Below are 13,667 nucleotides of genomic sequence, written 5' to 3' on the forward strand. Positions count from 1 at the left end.
CTGATGCCCACAGAAACAACTCGCAGTATCATCCTGTAGCTGCCTGTTGGATGCATCCATCGGTGTATTTTAAAATTGCCATGCCTTATGACTTTACAGAGCTATAAAACTGCGTGAAACTGCTTTCCATGGTAGATCATAGAATTCTGGGTAACCTAAATCCACCATGACCGTTCAAATTTGATCCCAGAATAAATTACCTCTTATTCACGCATGGACACACACACACACACACACGAAAGAAAAGGAAAAAAAGCACTAACTTATTTTCTTCAAATGTCATAAAATTTGTCTATGTAAAATATGAAAAATAGCTGAGAAAATCTTCCCTTTTGAGTAAAGAAGCCATCTAGCAGTAAAGACATATTTATTTCATATGACAGCACGTTTCACAGGATATGTACAGAATGTATACCACGGACTTTAATACTGTACTTCTATAAAGTATAGTTATAAATATTGTATGCCACATAAGCAATAAAACTCTTACATACATATAAACATCAGTCTACTATAGAGAACAGACATTCACAGATTCTTAGTGTCTATTTTCTGCTCTGCTTTAACCAGAGCTGGTAAATATTCATACATAATATCTAGTTTTTTGTAGCAAACTTTCACTTCCTTTGTGCGTTTCCACAGTGTGCCAGGCCAGACAAGGCTGAGCGGCTGCTCTACAGACTTGACAGTGGTTTACCCGAGACACACTGCTTAGGGCTGCAGTCGCACTGCGTCAGCTTCCTAACGATGGGTTAGCTTGCTAATGGGGAGCGGATACCATACACACCAGTCACACAGATGGAACAAGCTAATTCACATTTTGAAGCACACTGCTATCGTAATACTGCGGTTTAAGAGCTACTACTGTTGAAATGATTAGAACCCACAAGCACAATGGAAACCTCACGGAGTTATTGCTCCAGCCCCTTCTGGCTGTAGCCGAGGACACTATAGATATAGTATTTGATAACACTGAGCATTTGCAAAGTGCTCTGTCCTAACAGATGGCTCTACATTACAAGTGCAACACAGTCTGCTGTGCTTTTACAAGGATGTGACGGCAGCTATACATGTTTCTAGTCTCACAATACACATCTTTAAAGGTTCATGTGGACACTGGAACTTAAGTGTATATATGTAATTTTTATATAAAAAGAACATTAAAGTCTTAATGTGTAAGGATAATTTTAACTTCAACTGACAACCAACCAAACAACACCTTAGGGAGTTTTCCCAACTGGCTTACTTAACGATATCAAAATACAATGTTTTTTTTTTTAAAATTCCATGTACTTCTTCACAAAATTAATAAGAGCAAGATGGGTCGCATATTGGCAGTGCAGGAGATAGAATCCACAGCAAATTTGAGGTATAGCCTCTAAAACCTTAAAGCAGCATCACAGATGGGTTACGGCCTCACACAGGAGGGCACACGCCAGGGATATGTTCCCAGTTCAGAGCACTCAGAGCAAAGCGGTGAACAGGGGTGGAGAGGGACAGGGTCGCACAGAAGAGAGCATACTAGCTCTGCTATTCTGTCCCTGCCGGTCTGAGTGTCTGTCACGTGACTGACCACAAGGCCTGGACTGCCAACTGTAACCCCAGAGAAAGGCATACTAGAGGTACGGGGAGGGAGGTAATGAGGGTGAGTTTGAAGGGCTGGTGTATAGTAGGAGATGGCAGTTCTGTAAAGCAGTCATCCTACTCTGGGCTTTAAAACTAGCGAAAGCATCTAAAGCACACCTGGGCGGTAGCCATCTTCTTAATGATGAGATCCCGAAAAAAGGACATTGTCAGAACTGCTGGGTAAAACTGTATCTGAATTGTATCTCAAGACTTAAGTTTTATAAATATGTATGTCTGTGTGTATATAAACACATGCATATAGACCTCTTGCTAAAGCAATGCCCTCAGAACGGTTTAACTGTAACTCTGGAAGCTCTTTGGTAGATATCCGTGAGTACCAATTGTCAAACAGCAGTAGGCTGGCAGAGTGTCAGCTACAGCTGTGTTGGCTTTGTGTGGTGTTTATGTGAATTTTTGAGTAAGGACTAGTTTTTAAAGTAGTTTTGAGCACTTCTTAAAATGGTTCCTGCTCTTCCTTATTCATCTGAAGAGAAAGACCAGAACTCCAGTTAGTAAGAGGATGTCTTGGTTATTTCCAATATACACAAACTCCAGCGTTGACCACACCTCTGGTGGTCTTTATATAGATATCAGTGCGCGTAACGATTACTTATTGCACATAATGAATAACTAATGCCCCGTTCTCCCGAGTCTAGCCCGACAAAACAGAAACAAATAGCCAGAGCAAACCAGCAGGAACTCCCTTCCCATGATATAACTAACTATCTTTCTGTGAAGTCCAGTGTGGGAGAGGCCTTAGATGCTAGCGTTGTGCAAGGTCCTGCAGACAAGCTCGTGCTGGGGGGGAGCAGAGGGGCAGGAGGAGGTGGTGGCCTTCTGGCTGGCAGCACACAGAAAGCAACACCTGCACCTTTACTCCAGTCATCAGATGAAGTTGGCGTGGTACCCAGCAGCGCTGGACAAACTGACTTGGACGTTCCCACTGTGGGAAAGTTGTCGTCTTCCTCAAAGGTTACCCATCCTTTGGGGTTGCTTGTTTTTACTGTAGACTGGCTCTGCAGATCAAAGTTGTCCTCGAAACCATCAAGTGAACTGGATGGCTTGCTCGTGTCATGAGTGAGAGGCAGGAGAGGAGGGAAAGGACTGCTAGGAACAGGCTCTTCTTTGAACAGCCAAGAAGTTGCCTCTGACTCTTGTGACTGAGCTCGAAATGGGTTTCCAGGGGCAGCAGTCCTGTCTGTAAAAGGATTCCTGCTGGGCAGGCTGGAAAACGGATTTGCTGAGGTTCCCATACTTCCCTGCGACTTACTCCGAGCTGGAACTGGGGGCATGGCTGGCATGCAACTCACAGAACTCAAAGAGTTAACACTACTTTGCGATGCAGAAGGCAACTGAATCAACATCTTTGGGTCTGGGGTTAGAACAGGTGACATCTGAGCAGACAGCCGAGCCTTTGATACAGCAAGCAGACTAAGTGAGAGAGCTTCAAATGGGTCACTCTTCAACGCTGGCTCTTGTTTGACACCAGAAACTCCATTTGTTTTTACCTGGAAAAGAATGAACACTGAATGACTGGTTCTTACTTATTATTTCCTTTTCTTCTTATCTTTATTATTTCTCCTTTTCTTGAGCAACTATACAAATTAGAAACTAAAAAGTAACTATAAATTTTATTTTGATGGCTTAATAAATAGAATGAAATAGGTAAAATTATGTTCTTGAAGAATTTATAACTAAATAAATCCTTCTATTAAACCCATGTTTTAAATCTCAAAGAAATATGATGGTATAATTTCTTTCACTCAGTTTTTGAAATGGTAAGAAAGAGAATTATATGAGTTTGTTCATATCCTGTTCTTTTAAATTTTAACACAAACTTAAACTTATATGCTAAGAGCATTTGGTAAATATGCATAATAAACTTCCAACACCCATCTATGAGGCTATATTTTCACCTAAATTCCCCACAGAAATTCAATTTTAGGAATAAAAGCTAATTTATGAACATATTCATAAATTCAAAACTGCGGATGGAGTCTTTTCCTTTCTGTTTGGAAAAGTAGAGTTTCAAAGGTTCTTTGCTTTTTAATGAGAGCTGGCTCACTGAATGACACAACTTTCCTTAATGAACCTTCCTCATCCTATCAAGCAAGACAGATAAAAGCAAGGGTTATTTAAAGTGTGGGGTGGGGACACTCCATTTTATATGAACACCAATTCTAAAAATTCTAAAACCAAAAAGGCTGCGCTGAGTGCACTGGCTGTGAGCAGAGAGCCATGGGAGGGGTGTTCAGAGTCAACACTGCAGCCATGAAAATCGCACTCCCTCCCAATCCCTTGTCCACCAAGAAGCTGGTTGGGCAGCCCGGCCCCTGGACTGAGCAGGCTTAGAGGAAACCGGCGTGCACATGACAGTGAGACCAGACCACCATCCACACTGGATTAACTGTGACCTAAGCAGGATCTGGGAAGGGTGGAGATGTGCTGACATCAGAGGAGCTTCTGCAGAGAAAGGTGTTGGAAGGGCTTTTTAAATGCTATTAATTTTAAAGTACCAACTCTTTCTTACCAAAAAGAATCTGGCTTCTAAAATTATCTGAAAAAAGACTTCCCAAAAGAAATCTAAGGAATAAACAATTAGATTTTGTGTTTATGTAATTATGCCATTGTTAAAACCAAGAACCAAAGTGGATTAGCCAAGTAGGCTTTCATATACAAATCATTTCTTTTTGAAATTATACTTTTTAGTTTTGTTAATTTGTATAGAAAACAAAGCAAAAAAAAAATGGTAACGCATTAGCAAGAACTAAAATGGTTCCTAAAAATCCAAAATACTAAGAACAAGCAGGTATGAGTTTATGGCATGGTAATAGAATTTATTAATGTGGACGAGTGGATTTAAAAATGGGTGAAACTTGAGATGTATGACGCGAAAGCCTCATACATCTGCGCTGGGGAGACGGATGGATAGCAAATGGAAGGTGATAAACACTCAGGTACCTGTTACCCTGACGGTTGCTCCTGCTTTGAGAAAAGGAACACAGACATCAAAGGAAAGAGTTAGGACAATTCCAGAGCAGCCGCAGCCCCAACCAGACAGTCCTCAGAAAGCTGTGGCTCTAGTCACACGTGGGGCTCAAGAAGAGCACGTGCAGGTGATGCCGTCAGTTTGTGACCTCAGGATGTAAGCTTTACCAGTGTCCAGCTTGAGTACCAGCCAACTCAAGTCTCTTATCACTACTTCTCTTACTGGAGAAAATGTACTCAACACCGCTCTGCTGAGATACAGGTCACCCAACGGAGAGTGTCAGCACCAGCCTTGCTAGTGCTGCTCAAGTTTTCTAAAGGACTTAGAAAATTAATTCCCTTATAATTTCATAGCTGGAAGATACAACAAGGTAAGAAGCCAATTTTTGTTGTTTAAAATTGAAATAAAAAACTTTCAATAATCTGGCTGTATTTTAAAAAAATCTGGCATTCTTAAGGCACTGGCCCTTCTGATACTGAAGTTATATGTAAACTCTGGCGTGTGAGCAATAAACAGAATGTGCAGTTTAGTAACTGGTAAGCTCAACTGGGTCTTTCTCAATAAAGTGAAAAGCTTTTTGAAAATAAAAAAAAAGATGTCATCCTAAATATATTATGTACCTTAGAATTTCTCGACTTCTTACCCTTCCTTCTCCCCCTTTTTCCAGGGCAGGGGATGACCCAAGGCTGAATATGTGTGGCCAGTGTTCTGCCACTGATATACATTAGTGTGATGCTGTGACTCAAGTCACCACTGTCGTGATGACCCAGCGATGTGCCTGAGTGGCCAGTGTCCAGCCACTGACATACATCAGTGTGATGCTCTGTGACTTGAGTCCCCACCATCCTGATGACTCTGGAGTCATGTGCATCAGTTCTGTCTGGCACAGGACAGCAAAGAACAGGCTTACGTTAAAGGTTCAAGGCACTGTCATCAGTATGAAATGGACCTCGGATACAGACATTACAAAGTGGGTGGAGTGAAGGTGTGTCTACTCTAAAATGAATGCCTTAAAACTGTATTTACAGTATTCAAGATGACTAGTTTCAACAATTTCTGCCTTCTAATTAATTTTTTAAATAGACAGTACAAAAATAAATCTTTAAAGTTGGAGGAAGAGGGAAAAGAATAGTAGCTATTTATTCTTTGAAGGGTTTATATTAAATATCTTCAGCACCTCTACTTCAACCTAAAAGGTAAGAGTAACTTTTAGTATTAACCAGCTGAGAACACTTTTTATTTTCTATTGCTTTCTTTAGCTTTCAGCAATGTAAGCAACAGTCTAGCAAGTACCAACTGCTAATGACTACTTTGAGTCTTAGCTACTTTAGATTCTGCTTGGCAACAGAGATCTGTGTTAGAAATGGCCTGCCAAATAGGTCAATATAACCATCTATCTGTAAAACAAATGCAAGTTATTACTGATAAATATGTTCAAAGACTACTGCATACACAACATTTCAGATGAAAGCATGGACTTCTAAACTTTATATACTGCTTTGGTTTTGATGGCATTTTCAAGTAAAGATTTTGTATATGGTGATTCAGCAAAATGTACTTATTAATTTTATCAACTTTACTTACATGCACACAACAAAACTAACCCGAAGGTAAATATAGAACACTTTTAAGTATAATGAGCACAGTGCAGAGCAATTATAGATCTCATGGCAGCGCTGCCGATATGAGACAACAGGAATGTCCATGACTTCATGTCAGGGCCATGGAGCGGTTTCTGTGAGACCCAAATGAAAGGATGTGGTCATCTGTGGTTTCCGTGTGAGCCCCTCCTATAAGACAGCAACCCCAGGAACCCAGTGGCAGCTCAACACAGAACTACTGCTTACATCAGGAGGCAGTGAAGACTCACTCTGTCTGCAGGAAATGGACCACCAGGCCAATGTCTAAACACTGAACAGGTCTTGATTGCATCTCTCCAAAACTAATATCATCTCAGCAATAAGAGGACTCTTATTATTGTTCATATAAATAATAAACTGCCTAAAGCAAACAATGTATTTAAAGTTACAAATGAGGAACCACTTGGACTTTTCCTAAACAACCCTGATCCAGTATCAGGGGATCTGAAAACTCTTTAACTGATTAACCCTTGCTAGCCTGGAATTCGCTTTACAAAGACCAGATTGGCCTTGAACTTGTGAATCTCTGCCTCCTAACCTGGGATTACCTAAGCACTCCTGTTGCTCTCTGAGATTTTCTTACTTAAGCAACACATATGAACAAACAAACAAATCCTTAAAATTCTCAAATAGCCAATAGAGTGCAATTCATTTCAGGAATCAAATGATACTAAAGTCATTTCAAGGGGCTATTACTTTCAAGTGGCATATTTACTCTTAACCCCTGGTCATTAAGATAGCCTAAGAGTCTATGCTATACAGCATATGCACCAGAGACAACACTTACTTGCAGCTGTGGTGAGGAGTCTGCAGGCAAGCTATGAGATGATCTGCTCCGAGGTGGGGGCTGTGGTGGGGTTTCCAAATTTGGTTGGGGGCCAGAAGGAGGCATAGGTGCTGCCACGGGGACAAGAGGCTCCTGCAACTTTTGAGCAGGTGGGGGCAGAGAAGGCTGCGGAGGAAAAGCAGCCTGAGGCTTCAGTGGTTCTGGAAGGACAGCTGGACCTAAAACACCAAGGGCTGTCATGTTAACCGTGCTGAAAAAGCCACAAGCCATCTCTTTCTTTAGGGCAATGTGCAAAGGTATTCTATTTTCCCCTTATTTCCAGGAGCCAAGGGAGAAGATCCCATCCGAGTAAGCTGGATCTTAGGTGGCAGGAGAAGAGAGGAAAGGAGGAGAGCAGAGGGAGTGTGCTCCCAGCACGCCTACCTTTCGATGTCTCTGGGGGCTTGCTCTGGCTTTCAGGAGTCAGCCTTCCGGCAGATGCTCGTGCCTGGCTCTGAGGGGCGCTGATCACTCCAGCACGTGCTGGAATTGCCTAGAGATGGGGATACACTAGTGACATTAACCTGTCTTCAACAGTTAGAGTCTGTGAAAAAATGCCTGTCTTCATGTCTCACTGACTCTTGGGTGTAAGTCCCCACCTCACCACTTTTTCTGTTTGTAGCTGAAACAGTGACACAATACATTCCCTTTTATTTTTGACAGTGTACTGTGGCCCAGGCACTTGCAAGTATGATATAGGCATTATTTTAATATAGGCATTTTTATTTAACTTTCAAAATAACTTCATATGTAATTTGTTACCTGAACTTTAAGGTCAAGCTAAGGCCTGACACTGTGGTCCCAGGCTGCTCTGGAACTCACTGCACAGATCAGTTTGGCCTTGGGCTCACAATAACAATTTCCTTGCCTCAGCCACCTAAATGCTGAGGTTACAGATATAAGACACCCAGCCTGGTGTTAAGAGAACTTTTAGCCTCACAGAAACCCCAACTTCCCTCCCCATCCCTACATAATCGAGGTGCTGTGGGGGTGTGGTAGTGGTCAGTATATGGCAAACTTAGCTCTTGTGAAACAGAGTAACAGCTATCTTGAGATATATTTTACAGACAGTTTAATTTAAAGAGTAGGATTGTATTATATATATGGACTTCAGTTTGTTAAGTAGATGGCTACTAAAGACAGACCAGTTTTGCCAGGCACTTGTGGTACACGCCTTTAATCCTAGCAGAAGCAGGTGGATCTCTATGAATTCAAGGCCAGCCTGATCTACAAGAGCTAGTTCCAGGACAGGCTCCAAAGCTACAGGGAAACCCTGTCTTGAAAAACCAAAAAAAAAAAAAAAAAAAAGACACTGGTTTCTGTTTCATAAGAAGTGGTGTCTTAGGTTCCCAAGGTCTTGGCACAGTGGTGCTCTAGCCTATGGTTTTTCTTTCTTATTCTTTGTGTGTGTGCAGGCATTCATGGATGGCACAGTGTGATGTCACAGGACACTGCTGAGCAGTCTCCTCTTCATCATTACATGGGCTATAGGGGATAGAGCTCTGGTCGTCAGGCCTGCGTAGCAAGCACTCTACCCACCGAGCCATCCATGGCCCTATCTGTTTCTTTCTAAATAACTGTTACAGCTCAGAAAAATTTCATTTGAGTGAATAATGGAAACTGTATGTATATAACAAAATATATCCTAAACAAACAGAAGCCAGAGATTTATAAAGTTTTATAAACTAGGGCAAAAAAATCTTATAAGCCATCTGCCTTCCTAGTTTTAGTATCTTCAGAACCAGTTTAAGTATTGTATTATAATTTTATGCTAATTAAAGTCCTTCTTTAAAAAGCCTTTTTTAAAGACAAGGTCTCTCTCTGAGTATTCTGGAACTTACTATATAGACCATGCTTGCCTCCATCTCACAGAGATCCTGCATCCTTAGTGCTGAGATTAAAGTTGTATGTCACCATACCTGGCTGGAAGGATAACTTTGTATTTCCATTGATTAAATAGATTATGTGATAAACAGCTATCCAAATACATTATTACTTCTTCATATTTTAAGAGATACTAAGAAAATACATTACTCCTTCATATTTTAAGAGACACCAAGATGTTAGTGTGGTCATTTGGAGGTATGGGAGAAAGGTGAGAGTTGAGATAAAGCTTAGAGATCACCAGTTCCCTTATTTTAGAGTTGAAAAGCTGAAGCCTGGGAGGTTTTCCCCGATTTCCTCCAAGGTTATCAAACAGATTAGCTGCAAACTGGACCTTAGAAGAAATACCTCTTCACTCCCAGGCCAGGTGTTACCTACCGGTCTGGCTGCAGCATATCCAGCAGGGCCTGGGCCTGCAAGTCCTGCTTGAGGTGAAGGCTGATTACGTCCTGAAACAAAGACATCACATTGTGTAGTTAAGTATAAAAAAGAAAGTTTTTTTAAAAAAGTGAAAAGTATAAAGAAATAAGAAACCATGCACTTCTATTTCAAGTGTCTATTGTATGGTCCAGTTTTAAGGGGGAGTAACTACATTCAAATGTTTTTACCTATATTATCTTTCCGTGTTGTTCCCGGGCTTTTGGGTGCTTTGGAACAGAAAGGAAAAAGAACCAACCATAGGTAAACAAGAAATCAACAGTGCATGGCATCACCTGGTTGCGCTGTTCATTGCCAGCAGAGACAAAGGCACGAGACGGCAACAAAACAGGCACGTAGCTTTGTGTAAAGACAGAAACTGGAGTATTAGAGAGACCTGCATGGGAGACAAAGGGAGTCACACTAAGGTGACAGTCTTCACAGACCTCTGTCCATGAACCTTGAAGACCTGGTCAGCTGCTCCTTACAGCTTGGCAGACAAATGGCTCCTGAGCCACAGCTCCTACAGCTCTGCCTGTCATAGCACAGGACTAACTGTGGGTAAAGTTACCTTAGGATGAGGTCTTTCAGAATCTACAATAGACTATCAGGACCAAGACAGAAGACAAGTACAGACAAATGGACATGAAGAGTTACAGTATGGTTCAAACTCAGGAAGGCAGCCTAAAAATCAAGTGAAATTACTCAGGGAGACAGAAAGAGTAAAGACGCCAGCAGGCATTATCCTTGACTTTCCATTGTGAGGAGAAATTTGAGTACAATGGTTATATTAATACAGCAGTTCATAAATAATTGTAGTCTTAACGAACGGCCTCAACAAGTGGTCTTTTAAGCAATCTAGCCCAATACCAAAAATATTTAGAAACACCTTTTATAAAAAGAAAAATCTATAAAATACTCGATTCTAGTACCTTACAGTTACTAATCTACTAACCTTCAGGTTAATCAAGAGCATTAGTAAACATGTGACTTATTCATTCTTTCAACAGTAAGTTCATAGTCCAAGTACACAGGACTAGGTATGAACAACACAGGAACCTCAGGGCTAAGACATTAAATGGGTAGCCACTGGGAACTAGACATACAACAGAGAAGGAAAAGAGAAAAGCATAAGGTGTGTGTAAGGACAAGGAGAGGTGTCTACTTTGGTAGGATTTACTAAGCCATGAAACACTGGAGGGGCTGACATTGAGAACAAGAACCATATCTATAATGTAAAAATTCTTGTTACCTTCCATCTCTCTCCTAGCTACCCCAGGACTGGGAGGGGCTCCAACACCTTTTCAGAGAAAGAACAAAAGCTATATATAGATCAGAGTCCAGAGCACAGGATGGAAGGCAGGGACACGATTATTGTTGCATGAAGGGCCTTTTATTGCTTTAAATCTCTTGGAAGTTATTAGCTCAAAGCTGACTCCTCCTTTTTCTCAGATCTAAGAACATAAGCAGGAGCATTGCTTCCTTTTCATATCTGAAATTACCAGCAGTAAGGAACCCCCCCCCAAAAAAAAATCTAATGCAAAACTTTATGATTATCTCTCTCTCTCTCTCTCTCTCTCTCTCTCTCTCTCTCTCTCTCTCTCTCTCTCTTCTCTGTTTCTTTTTTTTCCGAGACAAGGTTTCTCTGTAGTTTTGGTGCCTGTCCTGGAATTAGCTCATGTAGACCAGGCTGGCCTAGAACTCACAGAGATCCACTTGCCTCTGTCTCCCAAGTGCTGGGATTAAAGGCGTGCACCACCACCGCCCAGCTAATCATCTCATTTCTTATGTCTAGATTACTAATACATTATTTGATAGTAAAAAGAAAAATAATCATAAATAAAGTTTCAAATCCATCTTAAATTTCTACAAAAAGACATTACTTTTCTTTTTCTTTCAATTTTTCAAGACAGGGTTTCTCCACAGCTTTTGGTTCCTGTCCTGGAACTAGCTCTTGTAGACCAGGCTGGCCTCGAACTCACAGAGATCCACCTGCCTCTGCCTCCCGAGTGCTGGGATTAAAGGCGTGCGCCACCACCGCCCGGCTAAGACATTACTTTCTTAGGAGTTTCTGATGGATTCCCTAAACTTACTGTCTCGGAGGATTACTGGCTGCAGGATAAGATAAATTGTAGCAGACTTATGAAGGGAGCCATTTTAAAATGAAAACAGATTTCTAAAAAAGCTACTGATTTGCTAATATGATACAAGTTTTCACAAATTCATTTTAAAATTTAATTTCTACAGATTTGTTTCCTAGTAAAGTGGAATTCACCCTAAAAATAAAAAGAATTTTCTAAAGAAAAAAGAAATGTTTCATAGGAGCTATCCTGTTCAAATCATGTAGCCACCCTTATTACAAAGTCACTAAAATCTTCACCTAAGCAGTGGTAGGTGGCCACAGCTGACCTGAATCTCAGCTGACAACGACAGGCAGCTGAACACAACAACTCTGCATGGCCAGGGGTTTTAGGGGCATCATTAACACTGGAGCTGCTCAGCTCTTGGAAGAATTGGCACAATCTCCATCTTTTCTTGAGACTTAGACGATATGAACTCAGCAATGAACCCTGCAGAATGAGCTGTCAGTTTTACCTCCGTGTTTAAGTGCTGGGACTACCCATGGCTGGTACATTTCAGGTAAGCACACTCGGCGCATCCCCATTCCTACTTCCAGTTTTCATGTGAACTAAATAAATTACTTTTTAAATAAAAGCACCCAATACTGAATAAAAATTGCCTCACTGAAAAGAAGAAAATCATAGTTTTGCATAAACAGATGAGGCAAGAATTCGATGAGTTATTCAAAATGCAAAGTAAGATATAGTTTATTAGTTCTACTCACAGATAAAACCAAGCTCTAGTACGTTAACAGAAACATATAAAGTTTGGAACTTTATAATATGAGAATAAATGTCATTCATTTTGATGTTTACCAAACAGACCTAAACTGTCTTTGATTATAGAGTTCAAACTCCAAAACAATAAACCAGCATTCACACAGGATAGCAAATGTAAACGGTTACCTCCAAATTCTTTCCTAGCAGGTGCAGGACTCCTAGCCCCTTAGAGTTCATAAGAAATTAGGCAGCAGAAAGGAAATGACATTAAATAAGAGTTGAGATGTCAAGATCTGCTCCAACAGTCATGATAGCACATATGTATGACTATGTAAATATCCAGACACTACACAAAGCCATTCTTCAATGCGTATGCCCACAGCAAGTGAACACTGTATTTAGCTAAGAGAACATTAAAGACACATGTAAAGCATATTAAAAACATGTATGCTCTTCAGTTTTAAAATAAAATTTCCACAAATAAATGTTAGTTGTCTTTAAAAAGCTATAGATGAGTAATGAAAAAAAATTAAACCCATTTTACCCAAGAACATCATACATGCACAAAAATACATCAAGTTAGCAAGATCCAAAGAAGCCTCCCCTGTGCACAGGCAAAGAGGCAGCCTACCACATGCTCAAGAAATCTGCTTGACAGACACATCATCCTGTGGCTCCTCTTAGAGAAGCTTAAGAAGTAATAATGATCATACAAACACAAACAGAATCCAGAGTCTAGCAGCGTGAAAACATGCACAATGCTTTCAAAATGAGGAGGAAGAGAATTTTAAGCTAAGCAGACACCCAAGAGTAATTGGTTACCTGAAGGTGGAGGTGGTCTCTGTGGTGGGGCAGGGCGTGCTGGAGGAGCAACTGGGCGGGGAGGGGGTGGCCTCTTGGGCTCTAAGGTCTGGGAAGAATCTTTCTGGGCTGCTGGCTGAGTGTCAACTGGAGAACCTAAAAAGGGAGGAGGTAAGATTAGGGGCCAACCAGGGCACAGTGGGAAGGAATGTACATATGTAATGATAATGCCCTAAATTTATCCTCCAAAAATTCTGTACTAAAAGCATAGTAAAACATTTTCAGTGTGAATAAAGCAACAGTGAATAAAGGAACCACTGTCTGGAACCATGGGCACCATGTGCTACCCTGTGCTGACCTCTTATCTGGCAGAGGTGCTAAGAGCTGACTTGCTGAGGAATTCTCTTAAGGGACAAATGTTTACTCTTTCAACTATGTCATACACAACTTGCTGGCCGGCAAAGGGGGAGGGGGAGCCCAAATGGACAAACAATCTCATCATAGAACAGAAAATCACAAGTTGTAAAACATAGACAATCCTAACACACATCAATAGGATAATTCCCAATCAGCAGCAACGACTGAGAGTCTGCTCCACTATGAGTCATGGCTGAGGAAATCTGCTTCCTGTTTCAGGGCACTCA

The 13,667-nt window shown here is 41.1% G+C and overlaps 1 protein-coding gene across 36 annotated transcripts in view; it reads right to left on the reverse strand.

Annotated features, from left to right (window-relative positions):
- Positions 1-350: 350 nt before the first annotated feature.
- Synj1 (synaptojanin 1) overlaps positions 351-13,667 on the reverse strand; it is an 81,392-nt gene continuing 68,075 nt past the window's right edge. For 7 of the 36 annotated variants that reach the window (XM_075959579.1, XM_075959560.1, XM_075959571.1 and 4 more), the window contains 8 exons: positions 13,045-13,179; positions 12,409-12,447; positions 10,635-10,682; positions 9,574-9,612; positions 9,344-9,414; positions 7,466-7,574; positions 7,043-7,260; positions 351-3,134 (listed from right to left, as the gene is read on the reverse strand). In XM_075959579.1, the coding sequence (XP_075815694.1) occupies positions 2,349-3,134; positions 7,043-7,260; positions 7,466-7,574; positions 9,344-9,414; positions 9,574-9,612; positions 10,635-10,682; positions 12,409-12,447; positions 13,045-13,179 (1,445 nt within the window). In that variant the 3' untranslated portion in view covers positions 351-2,348. Of the gene's footprint in view, positions 3,135-4,587; positions 4,612-7,042; positions 7,261-7,465; positions 7,575-9,343; positions 9,415-9,573; positions 9,613-10,634; positions 10,683-12,408; positions 12,448-13,044; positions 13,180-13,667 lie in introns of all 36 variants that reach the window. The other 29 variants (XM_075959798.1, XM_075959782.1, XM_075959791.1 and 26 more) reach the window with 9 other exon arrangements.

The sequence above is a fragment of the Microtus pennsylvanicus genome, chromosome 1, assembly GCF_037038515.1.
Source record: "Microtus pennsylvanicus isolate mMicPen1 chromosome 1, mMicPen1.hap1, whole genome shotgun sequence".
Classification (NCBI taxonomy): domain Eukaryota; kingdom Metazoa; phylum Chordata; class Mammalia; order Rodentia; family Cricetidae; genus Microtus; species Microtus pennsylvanicus.